The sequence below is a fragment of the Calonectris borealis genome, chromosome 1 (assembly GCF_964195595.1).
Source record: "Calonectris borealis chromosome 1, bCalBor7.hap1.2, whole genome shotgun sequence".
Classification (NCBI taxonomy): domain Eukaryota; kingdom Metazoa; phylum Chordata; class Aves; order Procellariiformes; family Procellariidae; genus Calonectris; species Calonectris borealis.
The window spans coordinates 121,768,220-121,792,958 of NC_134312.1; the positions used below are offsets into that span (position 1 = coordinate 121,768,220).

General features: G+C 42.6%; 1 protein-coding gene across 4 annotated transcripts in view; it reads left to right on the forward strand.

Annotated features, from left to right (window-relative positions):
• SLC37A1 (solute carrier family 37 member 1) overlaps positions 1–22,146 on the forward strand; it is a 42,728-nt gene extending 20,582 nt beyond the window's left edge. For 3 of the 4 annotated variants that reach the window (XM_075173097.1, XM_075173126.1, XM_075173107.1), the window contains 10 exons: positions 3,679–3,789; positions 7,061–7,151; positions 10,042–10,104; positions 11,817–11,902; positions 12,551–12,599; positions 13,428–13,501; positions 15,016–15,094; positions 15,602–15,699; positions 18,038–18,090; positions 18,713–22,146. In XM_075173097.1, the coding sequence (XP_075029198.1) occupies positions 3,679–3,789; positions 7,061–7,151; positions 10,042–10,104; positions 11,817–11,902; positions 12,551–12,599; positions 13,428–13,501; positions 15,016–15,094; positions 15,602–15,699; positions 18,038–18,090; positions 18,713–18,728 (720 nt within the window). In that variant the 3' untranslated portion in view covers positions 18,729–22,146. The remainder of the gene's footprint in view (positions 1–3,678; positions 3,790–7,060; positions 7,152–10,041; positions 10,105–11,816; positions 11,903–12,550; positions 12,600–13,427; positions 13,502–15,015; positions 15,095–15,601; positions 15,700–18,037; positions 18,091–18,712) is intronic. The other variant, XM_075173118.1, reaches the window with a different exon arrangement.
• Positions 22,147–24,739: the final 2,593 nt, after the last annotated feature.

The window sequence follows — 24,739 nt, forward strand, 5'->3', positions numbered from 1 at the left end:
GTAAAATAATATAGAAGACTTCCTAAAGCTCACGTGGAATATTTACAGTAGATTTACTATTGGTAAAGATTGCTCTTCCTTTTATTATGCTGGAATCTACTTCCATCCTCATATACAAATGTAACTTCAGATGAAGGAACTAAGCATTATCTAACATAAATACTGCAAACAGAGCTGAATAAGATAGCATGCTTACTCAGTTGGTCTTAACTTGTGATCTTCATACAGTTCCAGCAAAAGTAATGCACTGCAAAATATTTTAAAGCTAGCCCATTTGAAATCTTTAAACTACTTGTATCGTGTTTGTCCCCCCCTTGCAGTCTCACTTCTCTCCCTTTTTAGTGTAATAGATGTATGTACTTACAAGATTATACATGAGACAGAGAGCTCTAAATATGAGCAATTATTCGCAGAAATCCTGTTTAAAACTTGTAACTATAAGTGCTGGTAATTCTCATTGGAAACTGAATTCTGGATTTGCCCATTTGTGGGCAAAAAGACATTTTATCTTGTGATGGACATTAGTTGAAAATTTCCATTTGAAAGTTTGTATTTGTATTCAGTACACTTGGCACGTCATATCCTGAGAGGATAACATTTTTTTTTAACTACTTTCAGACTTTTACAGAAAAATAGAAACTTCCTCTTCTTTTCATCCTTTGCCCATAGAATAATAATCAGCATTCACAGAGTATAATAAACAGTGTTGATGAAAAGGTTTTGAAATTTTTGTTAAGGAAATGCTTTACTCATAATTTTTTCAGTCCAGCTTAAACCCCCTCTGTACTGAGTTTATTCGTGTTAATTTTGAGCTGCCCAAGAACAGTCTCCAGCCCGGAAACCATTTGTCAATATTATTTCACAACCAGCTGGAAGATAAGAGGAGAAGATGTGAAAATATCAGTAGGTGTCTTCAGACAAGTCATGAAGACAATTAAAATATAGTCAGCAAATTAGTAGACAAATATTTCTCTTCTAACTCTGCTAGTAACTCTAATTGGCACCCTCGCTGTCAGCCGGCACAGAGAGTCTGCATAGCAGGGAAGACGTACCCCCTCTCATGCTGACCGGTGCTCCCTTGTGAGCAGGACAGAGAGACAACACAGACAACAAATCACGAGGGCACTTGCTGGCAATCCTGTCAATATTCCTTTTTTTTTTTCCTCCACCCTGCCATCTGGGTTATATGTTTGTAGTCTGGAGTCCTAACAAGGCTTTAAGAAGAAATTAGTAAAAAAAATAAAAATCCCTGTTTTCACTGTTTGGGACCCCCCTGATTTTCTGCCAGTGACAGAAAATAATCTTTTTCCTGTCAAAGTGGAGTTGAACATCTTTCCTTTTTACAGTGGTTGTGTTACAGTTATGCTGAGCTGATTATCGCAGTCAGCTTTTGTGCCTGTACAAACAACAGATGTTTTGCATTTATGAGCTGGTCTCCTCCAAGCACACTGGAATGGCAGTTTTTACTGATTTTTCATTGACCTCTTCAATTACTTTACAAAGAAAGCAAATATTCAGGATATGCAGTGATTTAAAGCAGAATGTGTTTTTGGCTGCGTGACCTGAATACCTCCGTGTGTTCATTACCGCTTATATCAGGTTGGCCTCTTAAAAACTACACAAAATCGAGGGATAATAAATCCTTCCCCAGAGATCAAGAGTCTGCCATATGCCTAATCACACTCTATGACAAGCTGGCAAGGCTGAACAATGTTATCTCTGCCAAGCACAAACTGCTGGTTTTATTTATCATTTAGCTACCTGCAGTATAAAAATCCCATATTGTCGATAAAAGTTTCCAGCGTGAGATGCTAAATAAGTTATTTGGACTTTGGTTACTTCCACTTCAATATTTAACCCTCTCTTCTTAAATAGGCTCGGAGCTACCTGTCTGAGAAATGAGCAGCATTACCTCAGACAATCCTGGTTAGGGTTGCTGTGCAAATTGTGCAAGAAATACTCACTTAAGACACTATCGAGACATGTCTTCTATTGAATCCAGTGGGGAGCTTCACTGCTTAAACCCTTCTTTTCTTCTTTTTTTTTTTTTCCCCTCCATTTTTCCTCATTTTCATCCCCTCCTTCCTCCCCCCCCTTCCCTCTCCTTTTCTGTTAATAACTGGTGGTTTGAATTGTTACTGTTAAAATAGTTCAAGTTTTCAAGTTGCTCCAGTAATTCAGAAGATAAATACTTAGGATGATGATGGAGTGACTCATGTGCCATGTCAGAGGTCCCTAGATGTTTTTCCTGTCTTCTAGTTAATACTTCTTCAGGGTGCAGGGTCTTTTGTAAATCCTGCATCCTGTCTTCCAATCCTGTGCAAACATTTTGGATGGTGCATGGTAGCTTCTAAAGTTATGCTAAGTGTCTGGGCTCAGGTGCCCAGATGGTTCCCTAGTGTCTTCTCCTAAATGAAGTTCTTTAAAAACAGAATTTATTTAGAATCACTGAGTGTAAAATAGCAGAACGGAGTTTGTCCAGCACTTGATATTTTTTTTTTTCTTTCTTCCTCCATCAGCTTACCAAATATTAATCAGAAAGTTTTCATCTTTTGTAATAACTACTGGAAATGGAATGGCCTGTCATTTTATCCTTACTAACCTACAGCCAAATATATATTTGAGGTTTAATTCTTCACTAAGGCTTTATTCAAATGCACAAGAATTGGAAGAAGGAAGACAGTATGTAGAATACATCCATAGCTAGTAAAAGTACACAGCTAGGTAAGCTTCTCAGCAAGCAGATGAAAGTGAAGATAGCTACATCCCATCCTTTTTCTGAGTTGGAAAAGAAGTACTGAGGACGATTTATACCTGAAATTTCTTTTTCTATGTACAGCTGTAAGATTTCCAGTTCTATTCTGAGAGTTCCCTTCAGTGTGGTGGATGGATAAAAATAACAAGATATCCTCATGGCTAGACTGGGATGACTTGTTCTTGCTGAGTGATAACTTGCTCCACAAGTATTCTTAGCAGCCAGTGGAATTTTTAGAGTAAAATCCTTCTTAGTGCTAGAGAAGAACTCAGAATTCACAACTTAGGTAATATTGGTAAACTCCAGGCTTTTACAATTTGTGGATTGCAATGCTCAAATGAAACAGACATGAAAAAATAAGTGATTGCTTAACATAAAGCACTCCCTATCCATAATTCAATTGGAAAGATGGCCTGTATTTAAATCGGTGAATAAGATGATGTTACAGAGTCTGAAAAATGGACTTAATATTCGTACGGAAAGAAGATAATACATGCTTTTATAAAGAAACGTGTTGTAGTACTCAGTAGATTGTCAGTTTTAATCAGACCACATTTATGTAGTGGGGTAAGGGAAGACTGGAAATTGTTTTATTCCGTTGAATTGTACTCTAATATGTGTTTTTTGCAACTTGAAATTGTTCCACAGAACAGAACTACTGTTCCATAGAACAGAAACTTGATTCCATAATGGAGTATATACACTTAGATATAAACAACCAGGCTTGTTTCACCTGATATTCTGTGTATACTCTCTCTATATACTCTGTATATCCAATTCAAGAGATTTTTAAAACCTATAATGTTCTGTGATAAAATAGATAAATTTTTTTTTAATTATTTTGGAATTATTTGATTCCTTGATAAGTGTTTTGATGCATTGTTCCTTTCTTTTTCATATGGTGTTGCTGGGGGAAATTGCAGGATCCAGAGATGCAGCATTTACTTACTGACTGTGAAAATTGCACTGTGGTCACTGGGGAAGGTAGACATGGGACATCAGCTATCAGCTTCCTTGGGGCCTTGCGAATACCTGTGAGTATATGTGCTATTCTTGCCTGCTCCTCTAAGAATTAAGTTTTGCCTCAGAATTCACATTTCCATAAAGTTCTAGATGGAGCGGTAGATGACATTAACTTTGCATCGCAAGCTTTGATTGGCAACTCTGGTGTATGTAGGCTAAAGCAGATTCTGGTACACAAGACAAGGTGTGCCCCTCTCAGAGGAGGAGTGAAAATAGATACGGGAGTACTCTCTTCTCCAGTAAGCAGATGGCATAAGCTCATTGGTTGCATCTTAGAAACTACAAACATCTAGGCTCCAGTACCCATATAAACTGCTTTTTTTTCCCCCGACCTCATTATAACTAATACTAGAGCAGCCTATAATGTAAAATGTCTTTTTTGCCTCAGTCTTTAATAATATTGATAGACCTGAGTCAGAGGACTACAAATGTGGGAACAGTGACTTTCCATTTGTGGACACTGAAATTGTAAGGGACCAGCTGTAGCAGCTGAATGCTCACAAGTCCATGGGGCCTGATGGGATTCGTCCCAGAGTACTGAAGGAGCCAGTGGATGTTACAGCAGGACCCGTCTCGATCATCCACCAAAGGTCTTGGGAGTCTGGGGAGATCCCTGCTGAGTGGAAGCTAGCCAATGTTATTCCAGTCTACAAAAAGGGCATGAGGGAAGGCCCAGGGAACTACAGACCTCTTAGTCTAACCTCAGTTCTTGGAAAAATTATGGAGAAGATTATACTGGGTACTGTTGAAAGGCATTTAAAGAGTAATGCAATCGTCAGGCACAGTCAACATGGGATCACAAAGGGCAAGTCCTGTTTAACTAATTTGATACCCTTCTATGATAAGGTCTCTCGCCTAGTGGGTGAAGGGAAGGCGCTGGATGTTGTTTTTCTGGATTTTAGTAAGGCTTTTGATACTGTCCCTCACAGCATCCTTCTGGACAAATGGTCCAACTGTGGGATGAGCGGGTTCAAGGTGCGCTGGGTGAAGAACTGCCTGAAGGGCAGAGCTCAAAGGGTTGTAGTGAACGGGACTACATCTGGCTGGTGACCGGTCACCACCAGTGTTCCTCAGGATTCAATTCTAGGGCCAGTGCTGTTCAATATATTTATCAACGATGTGGATGCAGGAGTTGAATGCACCATCAGCAAGTTGCTGATGATACCAAACTGGGAGGTGCTGTTGACTCTCCTGTGGGACAAGAGGCCTCGCAGTGGGATCTAGATAGATTGGAGCATTGGGCAATGATTAATGGGATGAAATATAACAAGTCCAAATGCCAGGTCCTGCACCTAGGATGGAGTAACACTGGGCCCAAGTATAAATTGGGAGAGGAGCGGCTGGAGAGCAGCCCTGCAGAAAGGGATCTGGGGGTGCTGGCTGACAGCAGGCTCAACCCGAGTCAGCAGCGTGCCCTGGCAGCCCAGAGGGCAAACCGCGTCCTGGGGTGCATCAAACACAACATGACCAGCCGGTCAGAGAGGCGATTATCCCGCGGTATTCAGCGTTGGTGCGGCCTCACCTGGAGTACGGTGTGCAGTCCTGGGCCCGCAATTTCAGAAGGATGTGAAGGTCCTTGAATGCGTCCAGAGGAGGGCAACAAAGCTGGTGAAAAGGCTGGAAGGAATGTCCTGTGAGGAGCGGCTGAGGACTCTGGGCTTGTCTAGTTGGGAGAAAAGGAGGCTGAGGGGCGACCTCACAGCTCTCTCCAGCTTCCTGAGGAGGGGAAGTGGAGAGGGAGGTGCTGAGCTCTTCTCTCTGGGATCCAGTGATAGGATGCGTGGGAATGGTACAAGGCTGCACCAGGGGAGGTTCAGACTGGACATTCGGAAGCATTTCTTTACCAAGAGGGTGGTCAAACACTGGAAGAGGCTTCCTAGAGAGGCGTTCAATGCCCCAAGTGTTTGGACAATGCCCTTAACAACATGCTTTAACTTTTGGTCAGCCCTGAATTGGCCAGGCAGTTGGATTAGATGATCCTTGTAGGTCCCTTCCAACTATAATCTATTCTATTCTGAAGTCTATTCTAAAAGTTTACTGGTCTTAGTTAATGACACATGGGTATTAAGGATGGAATAGCAGGCTGAGTCTATAAGCACTTCTCTGCGTCAGAACTTCCTTCCATGGCTTCCCTTTTACACTCCTCAATATTGTTTTTCAAAGCTTTAATTTTAAAATCTCTTGTATGGCTTAGATTGAGAAGTTTCAGACAGCCCAAACATTCAGACTGCTGGTAAAAGGAAAGGAAGTTTCCTTTAAGTCAGGGACTATCATCCTTGAATTGTCCTCTCAGCTTGAAGCCTAGCCGCTTCAGTAGGTTGCACAATTAGTATTACGTGCAAATTGATATGGACCAAGTGTAAAGGTAGGGGAGGAAATCCCCAGCACCCAACCACTGTATTCCTGCATCTTCTTATCCTGTCCAGTCTGATCCTCTGTCTCAACTGTTTTTCCTGTGGCAAGTGGAAGTAATGGGTAGAAAAATTGCTGCTGCTACCACCTGGAATCTGTGTAACTGTGGTATTTTTCCTGCCTGTTGTTGGGAAGGGTCACAGCTGTATGTGAAGTAGAGCCAGCTGTGTATGTGTGTTGTCCATGCAGGTAACTGCAGTACTCCGTACCAGGGATTTAAGAAATCCGGTTTCAAACAAAAAGATATCAGATGGTGAGGGGAATGACGATAGGTTAATTTGGCAGTTTAGTTGCAGCTCTGTGCAATAAGTATACTTTTCATGTACCCAGCAGGAAAGAGGACGGAACAAATTAGTATTTTATATAGGCATATGCTCTGTCTATAGTGTGCTCTTAGCACATACTAATTTGAACTGTGTCATACTGGTTAACTGGCTTTTTGTAGAGTTAAACAATAACGGACAAATCTTAGACCCATCTGAAGGAAGCATCTAAAGAACACAAAAACATGCCTCTGGAAATTTCCCTGGAATACACTCCACACCTGCTGTAATGCTATATAAAAACTTTTTACAGGAGGAAAATAAGTGATGCAGGTGTCCCAAAGAGTATCAAATCCTTCGTGTTCATTTTAGTGTTCTCTCTGTGGTCAATTCAGTACAATTAAGAGAAAAGAAAACATGTAAGTAAAATACCACAGTCTGCCCTGGTTGTAAGCTTTGTGCTCTCAGGGGAGAAATGCTTCTTGGGAATTCTTGAGAGAAAAAGAAAAGCCTAAATGCTTCTTAGAAACCATTTTCATAATGGTCTTTGAAAGCAAATAGCAGCCTCTGTCAAGATACTAACTTCCTATTTTCTTTATTCTCTCAGGGAGTCATAGAGTTCTCCCTTTGTCTTCTGTTTGCAAAGCTGGTGAGCTATACTTTCCTCTTCTGGCTTCCCCTCTATATCACAAATGTAGGTAAGTATCACAGCAAGGGGATACAGAATTATGACTACAAAGTGTCTGGAAATATGAGCTTGAATCAAATAAGAAAATAAACATTACTGCTTCTGAAATAGGCTATCTTTGCTACAGTAGCAAGAGAGTTGTAAGTCACCAACTAATATATTTCTCAGTTCTATGAATTCAGTATTATGAGAGGGCATTTTCAAAACAAACAAACAAAAAAAGAATCTGGCTTATCTTCAACAGTGCCAAGCATAAATGCTGTGTCTTTAGCTCTTGCAAACCAATCAAAAAGGTTTACTTTCTAATAATGTTTTTACATGATTGAAGTGCCTTATTAAAATGTATACAAAAAATCTAAATGAGCTTCTTTATCTGTTCAGTACTGCTTTTTTGTTTGTGCTGTAGAGTGCAGAGAAAGGAGTTCTCCCTAGCCAGAGAAATTCATGTTCTTGTGAGTCATGATGTGATCTTTAAAGCCCCAGCTAACAAAAAAGCTGTGCTGGACAAGTGTGGCAGTAACAACCAGCAGAGAGAGACAGGTTGAACACCCTATGAAAGCGCATAGAGCTGCAAATCCTATAGCTAAAAGCTGTTGTGTGTGGACTCAGCAGTCCTGGTTAACAGGGGAGGTCCCGGACGACTGGAGGCTCGCCAATGTGACGCCCATCTACAAGAAGGGCTGGAAGGAGGATCCGGGGAACTACAGGCCGGTCAGCCTGACCTCGGTGCCGGGGAAGATTATGGAGCGGTTTGTCTTGAGGGCGCTCACGAGCCATGTGCGGGACAACCAGGGGATCAGGCCCAGCCAGCACGGGTTCATGGAAGGCAGGTCCTGCTTGACCAACCTGATCTCCTTCTATGGCCAGGTGACCCGCCCAGTGGATGAGGGAAAGGCTGTGGATGTGGTCTGCCTGGACTTCAGCAAAGCCTTTGACACTGTCTCCCACAGCATTCTCCTAGAGAAGCTGGCGGCTCACGGCTTAGACAGGTGCACTCTTCGCTGGGTAAAGAACTGGCTGGACGGCCAAGCCCAGAGAGTTGTGGTGAATGGAGTTAAATCCAGTTGGCGGCTGGTCACGAGGGGTGTTCCCCAGGGCTCAGTACTGGGGCCCGTCCTGTTCAATATCTTTATCAATGATCTGGACGAGGGGATCGAGTGCTCCCTCAGTAAGTTTGCAGGCGACACCAAGCTGGGCGGGAGTGTTGATCTGCTGGAGGGTAGGAAGGCTCTGCAGAGGGACCTGGACAGGCTGGATCGATGGGCCGAGGCCAACTGTGTGAGGTTCAACAAGGCCAAGTGCCGGGTCCTGCACTTGGGCCACAACAACCCCAGGCAACGCTACAGGCTTGGGGAAGAGTGGCTGGAAAGCTGCCCGGAGGAAAAGGACCTGGGGGTGCTGATTGACAGCCGGCTGAACATGAGCCGGCAGTGTGCCCCGGTGGCCAAGAAGGCCAACGGCATCCTGGCCTGTATCAGAAACAGTGTGGCCAGCAGGAGCAGGGAGGTGATTGTGCCCCTGTACTCGGCACTGGTGAGGCCGCACCTCGAATCCTGTGTTCAGTTTTGGGCCCCTCACTACAAGAAGGACGTGGAGGTGCTGGAGCGTGTCCAGAGGAGGGCAACGAAGCTGGTGAAGGGCCTGGAGCACAAGTCTTGTGAGGAGCGGCTGAGGGAACTGGGACTGTTTAGTCTGGAGAAGAGGAGGCTGAGGGGAGACCTCATTGCGCTCTACAACTACCTGAAAGGAGGTTGTAGCGAGGTGGGTGTTGGTCTTTTCTCCCAAGTAACAAGCGATAGGACGAGAAGAAATGGCCTCAAGTTGCGCCAAGGGAGGTTTAGACTGGACATTAGGAAAAATTTCTTTCCTGAAAGAGTGGTCAGGCCTTGGAAGAGGCTGCCCAGGGAAGTGGTGGAGTCACCATCCCTGGAAGTATTTAAAAGACGTGTAGATGAGGCACTTAGGGACATGGTGTAGTGGGCATGGTGGTGTTGGGTTGACGGTTGGACTCGATGATCTTAGAGGTCTTTTCCAACCTAAATGATTCTATGATTCTATTCTATGACTCCAAATAACCAATGTTCCTGCAGGACTGGCTACCTTGAAAGCAGCGGGCTTTTAATGGAAAGGTTAATGATATTTACGACAGTACTGCCATCTGTGTTGTGGCAGATTTGGTGAGGTTATGGTGGTGCCATTGACACCACTGTTTTAGCACATACTGCTCTTTCAAATGTATTTCAGAGACTTTAAAAAAAATACCAAAGGGGTTTAGGAATTCGGCTCCTTTTGAAACTTCACACTTAACATAATAGGACTGGGTTTCCCATATTTCTGATGTACTTTTGGAAATCTGACCCCAAAGCGTATCAGTAACTACATTAGACTAAATGTAAGTATGTGCAAACAGTGGCCTTTGCTGCCCGTGGCAAACTGTGGACTTAAGGAAATCACTGTCTCTTCATAGTCCCCATAAACTGCACAGTGTATGTTCTGCCAAGCAGGGTTGCCAGACGAAATTTAATGAATGTTACTGGTCATGTGATGGAGACCTCCAGGATGAGGCTCTGTAATGATCCGAATGTATGCTAATCACGCTTTTAGAGCAAAGAGCCTCATGAGTGTTTGTTAACTGTTTATGAATCTGTGGCTGTTCACGAATAGGAATATTGTTAGTCCAGACTTTAATAATCAACAGCTTTATTGCTTGGACTGTATCCCTGAATACTCAGTTATGATACATTCTTATTTGTCATATACAATGGCAGCTTATGGTAGCTTATTCCTGTGAACAAACAATACTGCCGTAAGATGCCTTTATCCTAGCATGACAAGACTGTGTTGAGATTTCTACCTTTTGTAGTTTGGAAATGAAACAAATGTTTTTCTTCTGTCACTAGAACATCTTGATGCCAAAAGAGCTGGGGACCTTTCTACACTGTTTGATGTGGGCGGAATCTTCGGTAAGTTTTATATGTTAATATTTCATCCTTAATCAGACCTGTTTAGGAAAAGCTATGATACACACAGCTTACATATATTATTAGTCCTTATGCCTTATGCCACTGAAGAAGAGTGGCAGTAAAGGTACTAAGTTGAGAGCTGGGTTGGTTGGTGAAAACCTAGCAAAATACCTTTGAATTGAACAACTCACAGAGCCAATTATATTGTCCAGTACAGATTGTAAGAGCCAAATATTATGGAATCTTTTAACTCCATCAGCTCTGGCCCATGAGTTTTAGAGACACCACCTGTCAAAATATCTTTCTTTTGTCGCTCTAACATAACAGAACTATGCCAACTTGTACAGTTGTGTATTTTTTGTGGGCACAGAGGCGAATGGCCAAAGGTGTTTTGGTTTTTTTTCTTGATGCCTCATGTAACTGTATGCGATAAAATTGGGAGATTGTAATAATAATAAGGATGAGACTATTCCTGTGTAATTTGTGAGGTGAACGCTGAATAATTAGATTATGATGCCAGTGCAGACAGTATAGCTCACAATAAAACAAGCATCATCATCTTGATGCCCAGCTGATTTGTGTGACCCACCGTTCACCTCCGCTTCCCCCAGTTCCCTTATGGAAATAAGCCCTGTTCTATTGGAAAATGATGCTCATGCTTGGAGAAGTTTCACTGGATCAAGAGCTATGTAGACCCTGGTAGTTCAAGGTGCAGGTGTCAAGGTGTGTTGCAGTTACTGTTCCAGTCTTGTGCTGGATGTGACTTTTGCCATTTCTCATTGCTCATTTCATCCCAGATAGCTGGAAGCCAGAGTTAGTAGTGCCTTAGAGATACGGGTGACTTCTTTCAGCAGAATCTTATTCCTCTGTGAATACTATCTTAACAAGATGCGGCTTAGACCTTTGGCATTTACATCTAAATTCAAGGGGGATGTGAGCACTTTGGAGATGGGCAGCTGGGAAGGGAGAGGCAGGCCCAGTGATATTTAAGAATCTGGAGAATCCAGAGAACTTCCTTTCCTTCTCCCTGTACCAAGTTCCCTTTATATCATTTTGGCAGCTCTTTCCCTCAGGCCTTCCAGCCCCTTCCTGCCACATGCCCCGATTAGTACTGCTGTGTTCAGTCGTTGGCAAACGCAGGAAGTAGGGAACAGTAAAGAGCCTGGAGTGACTGCCTGGAGAGAAAAACAAGTATTTCATTTGCCCCAAGATCTAGAGTAGCTCATTTCCCCTTGTTGCAGTGCGACATAGACATAGCACTCGAGAGCCAAGTTTATTGTTGCGTGTGAGGAGTTGAGACCAGTGAGTAGCTGAGCACAGCTGGATTCCAGAGTGCCAGCAATGGGGCCACGTGGCACCTGGTGAAAAGGCTTTTTGCATTCAAAAGCAGCAGAACAATGATTTCTAAATATTTCTTCCATCTCTGTTCCGCCCCCGCCCTGTCATCTTTGATATTTGGTTGGCATAAACAACGAGGAAGAACAACTGTCTGCTTCTGTTGTCTTCCAAGTCAAAACCAGTTGGGTTAATAAGGATATTGCTAAGTGTGAATTATGTTGTCAGTCTCATGCTCTGTGCAGCTGTGTATAACTGTACATTAGAAGTCATATCTTATTGTTTTAATCCGGGTTGGGTTTTATTAAATATAACTGATGTCTTTTGTGTAAAACATGCACAGAGTATTTTCCTCACACACCTATCTCTTCTTTCAGGTGGAATTTTGGCAGGCCTTATTTCAGACAGGCTGGAGAAGAGGGCATCAACCTGTGGAATGATGTTATTGCTTGCAGCACCCACGGTAAGAGTTTGCCCCTCTCTTACAGCTGTGGCTGAGACTTTGACGGCATTCCTTGGGAAGTTCTGCAAACAGCATCTTCTAACTTGGATGTAAAGAGTTCAGGCCAGGTTAAAAGCTGGCATGAAAAGTTGAGCATGTGATCAAGTACAAACATCGGGGCTGCCTTTACTAAACAAGTAAACGAGTCTAGTGCGTTGCTTGTTACAGGACTATATGGAAATTTTATCACTGTTTGGTGTCTGTTCTGGCCAGAATTTTAGCTGCTCAAAGGCTAAAATTTCTGTGCTGTAACTGTTGGTAAGCTGGCAGTTGGACATACGAAGTGCATTTTTTCTTTAAGTCTTGATTCTCTTGTGAACAGCAGTCAGTGCTGTGTTGAAGCTGGCAATTTGAGAGTTTAAAATTGAGTGGTCTCAGAACACAGCCCTTTCTTCTGAAGAGACATATTGAGGAATAGGAGCACTGTCCTCTGTCCAATCAAACAGCTATCCTGCTGTGGTCTAAAAGGGTTTAATAAAACCTAGGATCCTAGAACTAGCTTTCATATAATCCTAACTAAGATATTTTTTATTTAGCATGGGGGAAATGAGGAACCTAATATTAGTACATATGTTGGTATTCAACATGTTTGTTTTTTCATCTTTACAGTTGTACATGTTCTCTGCAGTCAGTAAAATGGGCCTTGAGGCTACTGTAGGTGGGTATTTTTAAGCTCTTTTCTGCCTGGCTGTATGTGAACTTTTCATTTATGATCCTTTGATGCTCTTTCCTCTTTTTTTCCTTTTTATTTTCTTTTTTCCCTGAGAGGAGGAAGTATGGAATCAAATTCCCTAGACTTTGTCTTGCAGGCTTTTTATGGGTTAAGGAAGGGGGCTAGGAAAAAAGGGGTGGCATGAGAACAGTGATTTAGTTAATATCATTAGTCGTCTTTCTGGAGCTTGTTGTGTCAGCACAGGCTTTATTAGATTCTCTATGCCCAATGTCAGAGGTATTTAAGGACTAGTTGTAGTACTTTTGACAGCAACATTAATTTTACTTGTTTAGTCTAAATTAACTGTGTCTTTCTATCTGTTACCTCAAAACAGAAGTTGAAACGTAAGTGCTGACAGTAGTGTCTCATCTACCTAAAGGCCGTGTTAAGTTTTAGGGCCCTCTTGTGCTTGGTGCTATACAAGCAGAGAAGGGGCTTATGGGTGAGTCCCTGTGAGCATCCCCTGCTCTTAGGGTCAATTTGGTCAGACTTTTCCCTTTCTCTGACCTACCAGGATCAGTAAAGGCCCTGGGAAGTTGCCTTTTGATTCAGCTCTGTCTCCTCTTACATTTGAGAATTCACATCATGGAGTAAGCATTGCAGGGAGAAACAAATGTATGTTGCTTTTCCTCCTTTCCCAATTCTGTAATGGACCCAGAGAAGCCAAGGAAGGATTAAACCATTTGAGAACCACAGGCTATGATTGTTCCTGTTGTTATGGTTAACATTCATTCAAGCAACTCACATTTTCCGTTTTTGTCCCACTTGCAACAGTGATGCTGCTTATCAGTGGTGCCCTGGTGAATGGCCCTTATGCACTGATCACCACTGCTGTCTCTGCCGACTTGGTGAGTTTGCCTTCCCCTCTGCTTCCAGTGTAGCAGCTTTGGCCTCCAGAGAGAGCCCTTTGACTTCTGCAGGGTCGTCAGTGAAGGGGCTGCATTGTCCCAAAGTAAAGGGATAAGGAGCTGAATAGGCAGTGCTGAACTCAGCCATTGAGATTGTTTTAGAGTTTATGTATTAGTATGAGTAAGTGTCATGCTTGTGAGAGGCTTCTGAATTATTCTTGCCTACTAACAAGACAGCCCAAATCTTGTAGATGAACAGCCCAAAGTGAATGTGAAGGTTGCATGCAAGGTCAGGTCTCTGTACAGGTGCCTTCTCCCCTTTTACACTTTGCATCTTTAAATGAGGGGAGGGGCTGTGTCTGCATGAGAGATGAGCTGGAGACCTAATTCCCATCAGTGTGGAAAGCTGTACATGGCACATACCCTCACTTCTGTCTATGCTACCCTCTGCCATTTCTTGCACTTGTTACTCTGGTTGCTGGCACTTCCAGCTGGATCAGGTCGGTCAGTCACAAATGCTATGTGAAAACATTGACCCTGGTACCTTTCATTAGGTAGGCTTTGGAAGGTTGCTTTCAAAGGTCCTCATTCCTTAAGGCACCAAGCAAGAGGCAAAACTCCTCTAACAACAAATGCTCTAAATATAGGAAAAGGAGGAGGACAGAAATCTCCAAACGTCCTCTGGAGTCCTATCCTTGGCCTGGAGGTCTTGGCAAGACAAAGAAGGCCACCATGCATTGCCCATTTTATCCTTAGCCTTGTTGAAGGGGCTGCTAGCTAGAAAGTGGGCCTGACATTGCAAGATCCCTACCTGGCCCTTGGGAAGAGGGTTGTAACTGCCAACCAGTTCCTAGGATGTCAGCAATCAAACATCTGACACGAGCAAATGTAAATCGCTGATTACCTGAGTGTATTCCCCTCAGTGTACTGGAGATAAAGGACTATCTGTCTTAGTTCTCTGAACTATTCAGTTTTTCTGTCTTTCTACTAAGTCACTCCCCTTATCAGTTGTTTTGTTTTGAAGACCTGGCTTCTAAAATTGGGTCTGAACAGGTTCTTTTGTCTCAAGAATCCTCTGCATTAGCATTTCAGTATATATCCATAATTCTGGTACTCTAGTATTCCTGTCACAGCAATGATTTTTTTGTTGTTGTTGTTGTTGTTCCGCAGAACTTTGCTGTATTAGCAGGGGAAAAAGAGGGCTGTGGAAACAGCCTTGCAGCATAATGCAAAGCTGAAGTGCCGTCCTTGTTGCTTGAATCCGCAGTGTGCAGAACAGAAAGCTTCTTGGTTCCTGTGGTTTAAATAACACGATTTAATAAAGGAGAACGCTGTAGGCAACAAGTTGATGGGGTAGAAGGCTTCTTTAAGTAGTGATAAAAGGGTCTGAGCTAGGATATTTAAGGTATCTTCACAATGTAAATATAATGTGGAGGGGCGTGAGCTAGATGACGTTGTAAAGACTTTTTCGGAGTTCAGCTCAGGATGGGTCTAAGCAGTCTTTGTCACTTTAGGGTACCCATAAAAGCCTAAAAGGGAACGCAAGAGCCTTGTCCACAGTCACAGCGATCATCGATGGAACAGGATCTGTAGGTAAGCCAGAGCTGTAAGGTAGCCTGCCTTAGCTCAAAGGATCTTTGAGAAACATTTTGCCAGGACTCGGTACAGCTTTGGAAATGGGGAGTAGAACAAACTTAGCCTTAAACCTCTCTAGTGGTCCCACACCTGAGGGAGGGAAGAAGGAAGAGGGTGGTAGACTGATATTGGGCACAGACAGCAAAAGTAGATGCCGTTGGGCTGTTTCTGAGATCAGGGGTGTTTTATTCATGCCCTCCGCACTGGTATGTGGAAGGGAAAATTCAGCTTAATACTGGATGGGCATTTCTCAAACTTCTAGACTTTCAGCTTCCCCTGTGTTAGGTTTCGCATTGGCTTTCAGCTGTACCAGTAGTGTTTTGCACTTTCTGGGATCTTTTAATCCATAAGGTAATACTGAGTTAACTAGGTGGAGAAATTGATATTCTAACTCAGAATAACTATCTTTCAACGTAGTAAATCTTAATGTTGCATCATTCTGACAATATCGGTATTATATTTTAGGTGCGGCTTTGGGGCCTCTCTTAGCTGGTCTTATTTCCCCATCTGGTTGGAACAACGTGTTTTACATGCTCATGGTGGCAGATGCATGTGCCTTGCTAGTAAGTCTAAAAATACTATTTAGTTGCCGTGTATTTCCTTTGTGCTAAACTGTCTTAAAATGCAAATTTTCCTTTTGCAGTTTCAATACTCCATCTTATAAGAAACTTCCAATTGTGTAGGAAATTTTCAATTAAGGAGCAAATTTGCTCATTTTGAAATTCTCATCTAATTTGAATCAAAAGTGCAGATTAGTTCTGATGCACTTCAATTCCTGAGCAATACACATCTCTTAATTGCTGTTTGAGCAGATTACAGCAGGCATAATTGTAAGTAAACCTTCATATATAGACCTAGAAGATGCCTCAGATTCCACTCATGGAAGAATTACTTCTGTTTTCTCTAAAGCCAGTTTAGCGAAGCGGTAACAAATGTTTTGCTACATTGCTACATCACCAAAAGCACGGCGGTAATGAAGCTGTTGAAAGTTAATACATCACATTCTCCAGATGGGCCCTAAAACTGCAGTACTAGGTTAGGCTAAAAACCGGCATCCTAACTTTTGACAGTAAGCAGGAGCAGATGTTTAGGGAAAAGGAGCACAAAACACACGTGGTGGCTTGGTACAAAGCACAGCCATTTTCCTTTTTTCTCCTGTCTGAGATTCTCTATGATTGATAGGAAAATCTGAAAAGGTTTTTTGGTTTTTTTTTTTCCCCCCCACTTCTGACTTGCCCGGCTTTGCTTTTAAAGACCAAAGAAGACACAAGATGAGGCAAGGCGAGTCTTGCTGTACCTTTGAAGACAGTCTTGCTGCACCCACCTGTAGGTTAGCCTGTAGGTTACGTTTCTGCGTTTGCCAGAGATTTCCCTGGCAGGCGTCTGTACCAGTTTTGTTCTCCAGCAGAGCAGAATGCTGCTATGACTACCTCAGAGATGTCCTGAAGTGTCACCTGCTTATCCTCTCCTTTTGAAGTCCTGGGTGGAAGTGGTCATGAAAGGGCAGGGTGACTGTGAAACACTTCAGAAATACTCCTGCCTCCATACTGGCTGTGCTCAGACAAAGCCCCATGCCTGCATGGTATTGCACTGAGCTCTGTGCTCCTGCAGAGGAGCTAACGCTGAGTGTGTCAGACCACTCTTCCCTGACACAAGAAAAGCAGAAGGTCTTGCTTTGAGTTATGATTGAGGCTTTTTTCCTAAATTCAAGTTAAACCCAAAATTTTAAAGTAAATTTTTCCACATTTAAGGTGTGAAATCTCTGGAAGTGAAGTAAATTAGGTAAGTTAATAGTTGAAGTATGTTGTCACTGGTAGTCAACAGCTCTATAAATCCTGATTTGTGCCATTTTCGGTATTAGGTATTCCATGCTGTAGAGTGAGGTTTGGGAGATTGTTGTAATTTTCCCAAGTAGACTTAAAGCTCTGCTTTTTTTCTTTTATAGTTATTTATTAAAACCAAATGAAGAAAATCCCACATTTTTTGCAGCATCAATTAAAATGCCTTTGTAAAGCTCTGGATCTGAGAGGGTTGACTCTGTGCTGTTGTAATAAATCCTGGTTTTTTGTAACTGTTGTTCTGCTTTTCCTGTTCCTTGCAGTATAGCATATAGATGCCTGTGTTCAAATGTTATTTCTTCAAAGATATCTGGAGGGGCTTTAGCCTTTTATGTGATATTCAGTTCTGTCATTCTTGGCCACTCCCGTACATCTGAAATGTTAGGTTTAACTTCTTAAAACACCAATACTTACAATAGTGAAGAAACTTCCATTTATAACAGTGAGACTCTGAGGATAAGGAAACCTGTAACAGTGAGGAACCCTGGAAGTTCTAATTCTGTCTTTAACGTATATGGGAATCATCAAATTTTATTTGTAAAATCACTTTCCTGGGTAATATCTTAGTACACCTTTTAAAGTGCACTTGCAAGTCATGATGCTGCCCAGGCAAGTAAACATGACTGACTTTACTCATCCTCACTAATTGTGTGATTAAACCTTTTCACGCACACAGTTGTTTTTCAGAATAGCAGCTAAGAAATTTTGGAGCATAAAAGTATTTATCTGCTGTGTTTTCTTGAAGTCTTGAGTTCCCTCTGCTGGTTTCTTTACATGTCTGCTGGTAAAGTAACTTCGGAAAGCCATTCTGGTTTTTATGAAGAAATTGATCTCTCAGTTGCGAAAAGGAAATTATTTTCCTCTTGCCTATTCGTTGTGAAAACTCCTCTTCCAAACATTGACTAAGCATCTGCAAATCTTTTAATTTATTTTTTTTAACTGAGTTCAACATTACAGGTAATGTTTCAGATGAGAAGTTCTTTGAGTAACAGTCGACATCTTGTCCTGAAACTTAGCTTATTTGTATATCTGTATGGATATTAACATGTGACTGTTTTTACAGTTCTTACTCCGTCTTATTCAGAAGGAACTTCGGTGTAATGCAGATCATACCCTGTAAGTGTTATGCATGGCTGTTGCTCTTTAATAACAGTTTAAAAACATGTTACTAAGCCTTTGCCCCATAATACCTAGATGTAGACTGAACGTGTTAAGGTTTCTGTATGTCCATTTCAGTCTGTTTTAATTTTGCTTCAGAAGAGTAATCTCAGTTTGATGTTGTCAAATCATGAACGTTTTTCTTTAGAACATCTTATTTTGAAAAGTGTCTGAAAACACATCTCTCTCACTCTCTTGGTTATGGTTTGTTTTTTCCCAAATATGTAGTCTTCGTGGGTTTCATCATGGAGCATGCACGTGGGGAATAAGAAGCTACTCGATTGCTTGCTCTGTGTTTATTAATAGTTTCAAATGTAACTTTTTCCAAAAGGTCTCCTTAAAGGAAAGGGTGACTCTGAACTTACAGTGTTTTGAATTGTGAAAAAAAAATCCACTGAATCAATGGGGTTACACTCGCATACGCAAAATCTACATTGAGCCTCTTGGTTATAGTTTTGGAGAAATAAAATGGACAGAGAATAGAAAAACGCATGGCAAGGGATGGATCCTGCATTTTGAAGTTAGTGGCTGTTATGCCTCACATCTCAACTTTTCCTGCCTGGTTGCTGTTCTTTCCCAGGTTTAAAGAACACTGAGCTACGAGACCAGTTTTGGAATAAGGACTGCATCAGTGATCAGAGCTCTTCCCTGAAAAACAAACTTCATGGAATGCATTATTCTATATTTAAGAGATTCTGTTTGGTGAAGAACTTTGCATGTTTACTGGAAGCAATGAGAAATGCAACTGGTAAATCCCTGAAGCTCTTATTTTTGCACATGAATAAGTACCTCAGGATGGCAACTATTCATCAGATGAAGAGACAGGAACTTTGGGAAGATTTTAGCAGCGCGCCTCAACTGAGCCAAAGAGAAATACCAAGTGCCTTTTTATTTCTTTTGATAGGATGTTTTTAATTAAAATGCTGAACTGTGTATTTTCCAAAACCAAGTCAAAACTAGAGCAGAAGGAAGTTGAAATCATAACAGTCTAGCAGTGAAATGTCCCAGTGTCAGTGAGCAAAGTATGTATCCCTTATGTCATCTTGCGCACATCAAGGGCATCACTTTATATAGAGGACAATACCAGCTGGTTATTAAGATGCACTGCTATTAGTATTTTATCATAGAATTATAGAATGGTTTGGGTTGGAAGGGACCTTAAAGATCATCTAGTTCCAACCCCCTTGCCGTGGGCAGGGACACCTTCCACTAGACCAGGTTGCTCAAAGCCCCTCCAGGGATGGGGCATCCACAACTTCTCTGGGCAACCTGTTCCAGGGCCTCACCACCCTCATAGTGAAGAATTTCTTCCTTATAGCTAATCTAAATCTACCCTCTTTCAGTTTAAAGCCATTAGCCCTTGTCCTATCACTACATGCCCTTGTAAAAAGTCCCTCTCCAGCTTGCTTACAGGCCCCCTTCAGATACTGGAGGGCTGCAATAAGGTCTCCCCGGAGCCTTCTCTTCTCCAGGCTGGACAACCCCAACTCTCTCAGCCTGTCCTCATAGGAGAGGTGCTCCAGCCCCCTGATCGTCTTCGTGGCCCCCCTCTGGACGCGCTCCAACAGGTCCATGTCCTTCTTATGTTGGGGGCCCTGGAGCTGGATGCAGCACTGCAGGTGGGGTCTCACGAGAGCGGAGTAGAGGGGGAGAATCACCTCCCTCGACCTGCTGGCCACCCTTCTTTTGATGCAGCCCAGGATACGGTTGGCTTTCTGGGCTGCAAGCGCACATTGCCAGGTCAGACAATAATAACCTCACCATAAGCTGCTCAGACAATAATAACCTCACCATATTATTAGTTTTCAACTACAGTACTACTTCTAATCCCAAGGGCAACATCCAGCTTTTTGGTAGGTAATGAAATAGAATTTACTGTTGTGGTGTACCGCAGTTAGCAGTTTTCACAGACTCTCTGGATGGACGTTAGTCCTCAATTAGGATTGTGCAAAAAGGAGTCCTAAGCAACAAAAAGTAGATTATGAGTCAGAATTTCCAGAGGGGGGCTCTAACGATTTTCAGGGCATTATAAACTGGTTGCGCAAACGTCACATAATTGTTGTGCTGCTCCTCTAGGCTGGGTTGAAATGAGAGATTGTTCCTTTGGGGTGGCAGAGAACTGTGAGTTGTCGATACTTAGCACTACAGGATTCAACAGATTAGCTGCTTTAGTGCCCACTGCCACAGTGATCTCTGTTAGGTACTCCCTGATTTCAGCGCTGGTGTGTGCACGTGGAAGTTGTTATCAGATCAGGGCCTTAGTAACCCGAAATCTCTTTCAAGTGGCTAATTTCAAGTAGCTCTGAATTTCAGATTTGGAGCCAAAATATCAGAAAAGAACAATGACCTAGGTGGTAGGTTGTAAGAGAACATTTCAGTAACTAGTGTTACCCAGCAAATAGATGGTTTAATGTCTTCAAAACATATCATTTCTTTGTACAGCTATCTCCTTTGCAAAACAGATGTTTCTGTGATTTTTTTTAAAAGATGTACAAAGTAAGAAGGAATTTTTTTTGTATGAGGTGTTTATACTTAGATCACAAAGGCTAGATAATTTAAACTGTATATTATTCTTAACTGTATTTATTAAAGCTTTAGGCATGTGTCTTGTTCTGAACTATGCTCTTAAGTTTTGTGAAACAATGCAGTAGTCTTTACACTTGATTAACAAAACAGCACACTCTAAAATAGTCCTGCAAAACATGGAGAAATGTCTCATCAGCTGCTGGTGTTGTGTTCCATCTGCTGGCACAACACTTAATTTCCAGGGCTGTTTTGTAGTTGTTCAGTCTTTGATGAGTTATTTCACTGGTGTGATTCAGCACGTGCTTTATGCTTGACTTGAACAGTATAAGAATGTGTTCATTTTTAACTGTTTTGCTGAACAGAGATACAGGGAAGACCTCAGTCCCACAAAGACTTCAGGAAGGTACCAAAGTCCTTGCAAGCGAATGCTCTACGTAGGCCGTGACCCTGCGGTTACCTAGATGAATGGTTAACTTCACACATTTTGAGTAAGCCTGTTGAGACCGGTGGGGATACTCAACATGTGAATTCATAAATCTGTGCTGCGTTTGGGCTTCAGGCTGTAGTTAAACGCGACAAAATTCTGCAGCAGTGCTGCTTGAAAGGACTTCCATCCCGGTGGCGTGGCACGCTGCCCCTGCCTCGGCCAGGCTGTCTGGGGGACTGCTAGCCAGACCAGGGGACTGATCCAGCCTCGCTGATGGCGGGGAAATAACATTGCAACGCCAAAACAGCTGTACTGGCACAACTTCGGTGGCTGTGTGAGGAGGGAGGGATGGAGGACTTCTTTAGCTGAAGATCCCAATCCCTTCCCTGAAAAAAGGTATGTAGAGCTATGTACTCGTTTATTGAAACAATTTAAACTCTGCTGCGCTCAGATTTTGAGAGGCTATTCCCTATGGGCTGAAGTTTTAGGTTAAAATGCTTTCCGTTGTATTTAACAGTTATGGGTTGTAAAGATATTTAATGGTGTTTTGGGTTTTACGTGTTTTACTTGTTGGGGCTGCTGCTGTTATTTATTTATTTATTTGAATAGCTTTTGCACCGCAGTGACTCGGGTATGGGATGACGACAACGTTGGAGGTGCCGGGCTGAGTCCTTCCTTCCATCGATTGTAGGAGGGAGTTAGGGCTCTAAGTGTACCAATGTCTCCTTCCTTGCTAATGTGCAGCATTTAAGTTCCTCCCAGCTACAAATTTGTTGGACAAAAAGATAAAGGTTTGCTTTTCTTTCTTAACAACCCTAAAGGTCCCCCAAGTTGTGAATAAATTGTGTGTTTTGTTAGTATCGGGTGTCAATATCCATTAATCTGGAAATGAGCAAGACTGACAAAATTTTGTATGTAGAAATGTGAGTTACCAGTAGGTAGAGCCAAATTGAAATATGACTGCAGGGTTTGTTTGTTGTTTTTTGATGCTGGTTGTTGTGAATTTTATCCATTTACCTTCCTGTGTTGAATAAAAACAGATTCTGCTTTAAAATGAGAAATGTTGATTACTTCATCTTTTACACCTCCATGAAGAAATGTGGTCCATTTATTGGTTGGAAGGATAGACATCCCTGCTGGGACAGCGCTCCTCTCGCTTGCGAGGGTAATGAAAATGGTTCATTAGGAGAACAAATTAAACTTTTTGTTTTGAAAACAGTGCCCTTCTCAACTTGAACATGTAGGTTTTTTCATTTTGTGGGATTGTGGGTTGTACAACATCAGTTTCAGCTGCATCAGTTTCATTTCTATTCAGCTGCATCAGAAGGGTATATTCTGCCTACTTATTTTGGTCTAGTAGGGAAGGAGGACACTCACCTGACTGAGTCCAGCTCCTACAGCATAGTTTTAAGGCGACTTTTTTTGTTGTCTGCTTTGCTTGCTCTTCAATTTGTATGGAATTGAAATTGAAAAGCTTCTTCTTTTCTCTCTAGCTCAAATCATCTTGAACATTTATTGTCTTGATTCTGTTAGGATGTTTGATGGGGTTTGTGTGCCTCTGCCAGAGATACAATGTCCAAACACCAGATGCGCTGGGGAAAAACTGCTTGGAAAGGAAAACAATCTCTGGTTAGAAAAAGGTGTCTGAGGGTCTTGGACCGAATTTCTTATCAAAACGTGCCCAAAGTGCCTCCCAGAAACAGGCAAATGATAGCTGGAGCATCTTATAAAAGAAGGGAGACTCAGATCCAAGTTTCTGTTCTGCCTGATTCGGAGCAGGAGCCTCCAGCAGAGCACTTGTACCCTCACGAGCGCCCTGGCTGTTGCTGGACATGCCGCAGTGGAGGTTTGTCTCCGTTGTGTGTAGGAAAGGTTTATAGGGTGGGAAAAAGATGAATAGGTAGTAGGGAAGGTGGTGTTGGATTCACAGGTCACTTTGAGACTTCTTTTGCCTCTCAGTTGAACTGCTAGCCTGCTCCATGCACCGAGACATCTACTCCTGTATGTTTTGCCAGTTAGGAAATTCCAGAAGGGATTCTGCCGTCCGCTTCAGGAGGTTATTGCATGTGTTTCTGGCATAATATCCTTAGAATAACAGTGGCAATCCTCCATGTGTGATTGTGCCGATGTCGCACTGCCTCAGACTGTGGCTGACCTCATCACGTTTACGCTTGGGAATCTGTTTGGTGGCTGCTGGTAAGTTTCTCCAGTGGCTGATGTGTGGGGTGGTTTATATGAGAAGTGTTGCTCCAAAGTAGGTAGACATAAGATGGTATAAATGAAATCAGAGGATGTTTAGAGCTGTTGGAGGCAATTGTTCTTCATATGGAATTACTTTGAGGAAGATTGTTTACAGTCCCATCAAATGATGAGGCCCAGAATTGGCAATGGTGGTGTTCTCTGGTCACAAGTCTTATGAGGAGCGGCTGAAGGAACTGGGGTTGTTTAGCCTGGAGAAGAGGAGGCTGAGGGGAGACCTCATCGCGCTCTACAACTACCTGAAAGGAGGGTGTAGCGAGGTGGGTGTTGGTCTCTTCTCCCAAGTAACTAGCGATAGGACAAGAGGAAATGGCCTCAAGTTGCGCCAAGGGAGGTTTAGATTGAACATTAGGAAAAATTTCTTTACTGAAAGAGTGGTCAGGCCTTGGAACAGGCTGCCCAGGGAAGTGGTGGAGTCACCATCCCTGGAGGTATTTAAAAGACGTGTAGATGAGGCCCTTAGGGACATGGTGTAGTGGGCATGGTGGTGTTGGGTTGACGGTTGGACACGATGATCTTAGAGGTCTTTTCCAACCTGTATGATTCTATGATTCTATGATTGAAATTTTATGGCCTGCATATTGTATAGGAGGTTAGACTAGATTATTTCACGATTTGTCCCAACCTCAGAGTTTATCTGATATGACGTTCTGATTCCTGAACTACGTCACTTTCACCTTACAGCAAGTCTGTTTTGATTTTGTTTTGCTCTCTGCTAAACTAGCCACGCAGTGGTACGGACTCGTCCTCCTGCCCTCCTCTCGCAGCCTGCCGTGCCGGCGGAGGGACTGCAGACAGGTCGCTGGGAGGTTTGCCTCTGCCTGCTCTGGGGCTTTGGTAACCTTGAATTGCATTTTCTGCCACGCCAAGTTAAAAATCTGACTGTCCTCCTTAAAGCTGGGGAGGAGGAAGGAGAGGATGTAACTACTGGTGTGCTTCAGCCTCGTGTCCAGGGACCTTAACGTTGTGTTAAGTCGCGCTGCCTCAGAGTTTATTAAATTTGATTGCTATAAAATGTTGGTTGTTCCTTTCTTTGTCTCCCTTCTTTTGGTTAGTTTCCAGTTTGGAATAAGGAGGGAATTAGTTAACGTCACCAGCTGGCGCTTGGGGTTTGTTTTTATTTTTATCTCTGTATTTCTCTCTTGGTGTAGTATATCAGTTATCCTTCCGCTGCAGCGACACATTCGCAGCTCTGTAAACTGTGAATACAAGAGCCGAACTTTCTTCAGGCGTATTTCAGGGAACCTGCTCGTCTCCTGCATCAGGAGATTAGCTGTCAAAAACGCGTTGAAAGCCTCTTTTGATGCTGTACTTAACTAGAGGATTCTAAGGATGTTTTCTTCACCTCCTGATGATACCGGGGGTAGGGTTTCTCTCCCTCCTTCTCTTATAAAA